The sequence below is a fragment of the Falco cherrug genome, chromosome 13, assembly GCF_023634085.1.
Source record: "Falco cherrug isolate bFalChe1 chromosome 13, bFalChe1.pri, whole genome shotgun sequence".
In the NCBI taxonomy this organism is placed as follows: domain Eukaryota; kingdom Metazoa; phylum Chordata; class Aves; order Falconiformes; family Falconidae; genus Falco; species Falco cherrug.
This window is the reverse complement of record NC_073709.1, coordinates 12,985,917-12,991,916: the sequence shown is the minus strand read 5'-3', so window position 1 is coordinate 12,991,916 and position 6,000 is coordinate 12,985,917. Positions and strand designations below refer to the sequence as shown.

Genomic DNA, 6,000 nt, shown 5'->3' with positions numbered 1-6,000 from the left:
GCGCTGCTGCGAGACCCCTGCCCCGTTCCTGTCCCCAGGGCGGGCTGCCGGCGGGCCGGGGCCCCTCACATCCTGCGCTGAGGGGGCGATGGCGGTTCACCTGCGCTGCCGCGGCTCCGCGGGCGCAGCCGGGGCCGCTCCCTGCCGCCTCCCGGCCGGCCGGCCCCGGGGTGCGTTGCCAGCAGCCCCTGCCGCGGCCCGCCCCGGGAACGGGCTGGCTTGCTGCAGCGCCGCCCCTGGAGGTGAGGGCAGCGCGGCGGAGGAACGGGACGGGGGGACGCCCTCCCGCCGCGGCGGCCCCAGGCAACTACGCTTCCCAGAATGCCGCGGGAGGGGCCGGGCGAACCGCGCTCTGGCGCTGTCCCGGCCGGGCCGCCGTAGCAGCCGGCGGGGGCGGCTGTCAGGCGGTGACGGCGGGCGGGACGCGCCCAGGTTGTTGCTGCTGCCGGGACGCGGCTGGGTGCGGGCGGCGGCTCGCGGAGGGGGCGGCGGCGGCGGCGGCGGGGAGCGCGGCGGACCCGGCCCGGCCATGGACGAGCAAGCGGGTCCCGGCGTTTTCTTCAGCAACAACAACAACAACAACGCTCTGCTTCTGCCGCCGCCGGCGGGCGGGCCGGGGCTGGAGCCGGGCGAGGCGGCGGCGGCAGCGGCCGCTGCGGCGGCGGCGGGAGGCGCCGGCGGCGGCGGGGGGGTCTCGGCCTCCGGAGCCGCCGCACCGGTGTCGGCGGCCCGGGCTCAGTACAGCGTGCCGGGCATCCTGCATTTCCTGCAGCACGAGTGGGGCCGCTTCGAGGCGGAGCGCGCCGAGTGGGAGGCGGAGCGGGCGGAGCTGCAGGTAACACCCGCGACCTCCTTCACCCCCCTCCCCGCTCCGGCGGCCGCTCCCCTCCGGCCGCGCTGCGCTGGGGGACGCCGGCCCTGCGGCTGTATCCGCTGCCCTGGCTTCCCCTAGTCCCTTCCCCGTGAGGGAGCGGCCGGCCGGCCCCGCCGCGGGCCATTTCCCGGCCCCTCAGAGGGCGGCCGCCCCCCGCCGCGGCCGGGCGGAGGGGCGTGACATGGCGGCCGGCCCTGGGGGAGCCCTGCCCGCCGCGCCGCTCTGGCTGCCTCTGCGGGGCGTTCCGGGTGCCCCTGCAGGGCCGGCCGCGTAAACTTGTCCCCACTTTCACAACCCGCTGCTAAAAACCGCCTCCGGCGAGCTGCGCGGCCGGCGGCGCCCCCCGGCCCTCGGGCTGGCTCGCAGCCCCCTGCGGGACCGGGGCAGCTCCTCTGGGACCCCGGGGCGCGTTATGCGGTGGTTCCGCTGGGAGAGCGGTGCGGTTGATAGAGCTCTTTGATGCGTTAGAGGGCTGATGGGGATCTTGTGGTTGAAGAACTTGTGAACCGCAGGCCTAGGGCCATGGCTGCCAGGTACTTCAGCAGTGGGCACGTTACGTTAACTCTAGTGTAACGCAACCTTCGTTCCTCTTTGGCTTTGTTTACGAGAAAATCTCTGTTGTAAGCCTTAACGCTGTCCACGTTATCGGCAGCCTGCTGTTTGGTTGTTAAGTTGGCCATGTTTGTGACTGAAAAGTGCCTGCTTGGTTTCCTTTTTAGGTCTCCTTTGTCTCTTGCTTCCTGGCCATCTCTTTTCTTTCTCTTTCCTTGAAAGTACCGTCTTTGTCAAGAGAGTCTTGTGCATGTTTAGCAATACGAACCACTCCTCTGGGTTTTGGTTGGTTGGGTTTTTTTTTTTTTAATTACTAGGGAAGTCACCTTTTAAATTATACTTCCTATGGTAACATCAAACAACCGCTCTAAGGAGAGTGGCAGATGTGGCGTTGGTTGAGGGCTCCCTTGTAGAAATTTAAAGGAAGTGGTCATGAGGACAAGAGAGCAATTTTTATTTTAACTTCAATGATGCAGTGAAAAATTCATTAGTAACTGAATCGTGTTTCTATTCACTACATCCAGTAAGTACTATGTAGAAGGTAACTAGCTTAGCTGTATATAAGAACATCACATGTCGTATATCAGGTGGATATTTTGACATTTTTTCATAGCTGATACAGATCTCAAAAATTGCTTTGGAGAAGAAAATCTGTTTCACAGGGTTTAAGAAATTCTGCCAGTGCTTTAATAGTAATAACACTTCGCATATTTGCAATGCCCTTCAACAGAGGCTAACATGCCATCCCTTCTTCCCCCTCCTCCCCCAAGTATCCCTCAAAAGCTTGTTAAGTGTAATGGATGAGACAGGAGGAAAGAAGTAAGAGTATTACAACTATTTGCCAAAGTCATGTGTCATCAGTGGCAGAACTGGGAATATAACCCGATTACAGTTTGTTTGCTTGAATGCCTTTGGCTCTTGCCAAAACATCTCAATAAAGTTATAATTAGCTGTGGCTGGCATTGCCATGAGCTGTAACAGCATTTATCTGCTGCAGAGTCATGTTCAGAAAGGTGCAAAATTCTTGGCTGTTTCTATAGACATCAGGCGTTACATCTGCTGTGACCATTTGCAGTTGAGTGGTCTTTGATCCCTGTGAGAGGTTTGTGTTAGGCATTCAGCAACTACAGGATGGGTTTTAGAAATTGAACATGTACAGCTGAAGGATGAGCAGTATTAATTAAAAACTGGTTCTGTGCTCCTTCTGAAGACTTTTGTTGGCCTATATATTTGGAAATGTTTAACAGAATAATGGAAGCTTGAGGTCGGGCAGTTTCTCTCTCTTGAGATAAAGATGCAGTGCTTCTGATTGTACTTTACTAGTCTTCTATCCAGTGGAAGTGTCAGTGTTATCTGCTCTTCTGGGAGGCTCTGTGGCGGAGGACTGATTTTATATGGTCATCTTAGTATCCTATAAATGTTTTCTGCAATTCATCTTGTTTTCAGAGGTAGATTTACTTCTTTTTTAATCTCCAGTTTCTTACATGCCATGATACTTAAAAATTTGAGACACTTTGTGCCACAGTATTACTGTGCTTGTCTTTGGCTCTGTAATTGTGGTTAGTTAAGCTATACCTTCTTTCCAAAAAAACCCTTGTCAGTCAGTCCCACTGTGATTTCCCGTATTCCTTTTCTTCCCCTCTGGGCTTCTTTTTATTTTCTCTTTTTCTTTTCCTTGTAATTAATTGTGTGGAACTAAATGTGATACTTGGGTAGAGTACCTTTCTGTTGCATTATGTGATGCTTACTTGGGTGACACACCCCCAAGTTTATAATGTGTGTGAGTTAGCAGGCCTGGCAGCTTACTCTTTGTTCTTAGTTACTGGTCTACTACTTCTTTCCAAGGTTTTTCTTCCTATCAGGTGCTTGTGTTTGGTTTTCCGTGGCAAGTATTCATGTTTACTCTGATTTTCTAATTACTTTTTCTTGAGCCTTTGAAATTATTGTTGCCTCTATTATATAATGTTCCTTATTCAGGGTGAAAGAGGACTTAAATGTTTGTATCTATGCAAGTATCATGAATACGCTGTGTATTTCAGGTGAGAATGAAAACAGATTCATACGGGTTTCCCCTAGATGCTTATATGCTAATTACATATTTCACTTTTGATGCTTGCTCTCTGTTTATGCTACTTTGAAATCTGCAGATTGAAAAATTATCCTAATAAACTTTCGTGATGCCCTGTGAAGTAATTCATTAGAATAAATAGTAACATTATAAACCCTCACTTTAGTATTCACAAACTGTGCTTTATAGCATTATCATTTATTTTCATATCTTTTCAGAAATGAGTAATTTTCCTTTTCTTAGGTTGGTCTAGCAGCTGCTTGGAAGAGTTGACAAGAAAGGGTTTCCTATTCTGCAAGCATTTTAATCTTCGGGTTTCTTTCATTCTGCATTTTTCTGGACTGTGTTTCCGAGGCATTTCAGAGTTGTCATTATGTATTGGGCAAGCCCATCCCAAAATAGCCAAGGGTTTGTCAAATACATATGCAGGGCACTGAAATTCGTATTTTTGCTTGAGGCAAGCAGGGTTTGAACTGCCTCCTATGTTGGTGTCTTGCCTTAACTGTACGTCTTCTGATTGGTTGGGGGTGAATTCTCTGTTGTGGAAGTTATTTCCCTTTTAACTAGCCATCTGCCATCCCTGGGAGAGAGCAATGGAGACTCTGCCCCCATGGCTGGGACCTCTGCAGAGTCGAGGGCTGCTGGTGCAGGTCCTTGTCCCAGCAAGCGACAGAGCTGTTGAGTTCTGCTGCTTCTCAGCTGTATGAGCTTGGAAGGCGCTTGTGTGTGTATGGCTTTTGTTTTGACTCGAAATTTTGTCTTTGCAAGCAATGCATATGTTGCTGGGGAAAGTTTTGCTTCTGACAAACATTTTTTTTCTGGCAAAAATGCTGATTTGCAGACTTTGGCATTTCTCTGCATTTCACAAATGTTCTAATTTGCAACAAACTACTATGCTCTATGTAACTGTGTTTATAGACACCCTGTATGCTGCTAAGGAGTGTTCTAGCTCTTGTCTTCTTTGCTGCTAAGGTTTTCATTTCTTCTGATGACTCTTTCTTTAGAGTAGTAGACTGCTTTGGAATAGTGGGAATTGATAGGGTTACATTAAAATGATATTTCCTGGGTAAACTTTCCTTTGAAGTGGTTTGCAAGGAAATTACGGAGAATGGGTGGATATAAAGTGCTTGTCATTCCACAGTTTTGTTAAAAATACTCCTTGTAAGATGGTGCCAAAAGAAAAAAACACTCCCCAAATGATAGGGTAAGAGTCAATTAAATGAGATAGAATGTAGTTAAATGATAACAAACTGTAATAGAAGGAATGTGATGGAAGTAACAGATAAGCACTTGAGGCTGGTTATGGAAGTGAGAGTTAGTAATGCTAGCTCTACCGGGGAGGGGGGTCACGCACAGGTGGGGATCTGCCCCTTTTCTGCTACTTTTCCGAGGCAAGAGGCAGGCGGTGAAACTGGGCGTGCTACGTGGTAAGATAGTGCCCTTGGAGATAGACAAGTTGAAGTAATGAGGAGAAGGGGCAAATAAGACAGATGGCTGTGGCTATTTATAGTCTGGTTTAGGACATTTGTTACTTGATTCAGAAATAGTTGATATTTACAGTTTGTTGGCTTTTAGATAACGGTCCTCTTACTGGATTAAGTTTCTAGTTAAAAATCATTCTGATAGCTGGATAATCTGAGAAGGCTGTTCAGAGAAAAAGTAATGAACAGTGAGTTGATGAAATCACTTATTTAGTTAATGGAAAACTAAAGATTTGGGTTGGCCAATAAAATGGAAGATAAAATACAATTTGAAGAAGATTTTGGTAAGATTTTCAAGTATGCTATGGATTGAATCTTTGATATGTTCTGTGAATTGGCAGAAGTGCTGTAGAAATCTTCAATAAATATTTTTTCCCATAAGGCAAATATTACAAAGAAAGCAGTGATTAATGTTAAATTCCCCACTACCCCAGAAAGGCAATATTTTCAACTTCATTGTTTTAAATGCTTCAGATGAATCAAAAGGCGGAAGAAAATAAGCCATGTTCACAATAATGAGGCGTGTTTAGTTGGGAAAAGTGATGCTAAATGGGTCTTGGCGACTACCAGATATCTTTTCTTTTGCTATGTTTTTTTTAGCAAACTTTCTAGTTGCCAAATTCATGCGAAGCAGAGAAGAGAAGCTTCTGTACTCTTCTTTCCTGTTTGCTTATGTGCATGTTTGCCAGCTAATCCCAATACACCTATTGATAAACTGTCATGGCTTGTTTTATTTAAGCTGGGAGGACTAGTAGGAGTAAATGCTGAGTGATGAAAGAGCTGCACTGTAGAAATTTCTAGCTTTTGTAGAGAAATAAAATGTAAATATGAAGTGATGAGACTGGTTCTTCGGGGGTTTTTTTTGTTTTGTTTGGGGGGTTGTCTTGTTTTTTTGTGTTTGTTTTTTTTTTTTGTTTTGTTTTTTCTTATTAAATTGCATAAATGATCCAAGAATTTCCCAGCATTTGATTTTCCCATTTTCTCAAATCTGCTAAACGTGTAATTTAGTTTGAGTGTAATGAAAA

At 47.6% G+C, this 6,000-nt stretch overlaps 1 protein-coding gene across 4 annotated transcripts in view; it reads left to right on the top strand.

Annotated features, from left to right (window-relative positions):
- The first annotated feature begins 398 nt into the window (after positions 1–398).
- The window catches only part of STRN (striatin), a 73,446-nt gene continuing 67,844 nt past the window's right edge, over positions 399–6,000 (top strand). For 2 of the 4 annotated variants that reach the window (XM_055725486.1, XM_055725485.1), the window contains exon 1: positions 401–835. In XM_055725486.1, coding sequence (XP_055581461.1) covers positions 530–835 — 306 coding nt within the window. In that variant the 5' untranslated portion in view covers positions 401–529. Of the gene's footprint in view, positions 836–6,000 lie in introns of all 4 variants that reach the window. The other 2 variants (XM_055725484.1, XM_055725483.1) reach the window with 2 other exon arrangements.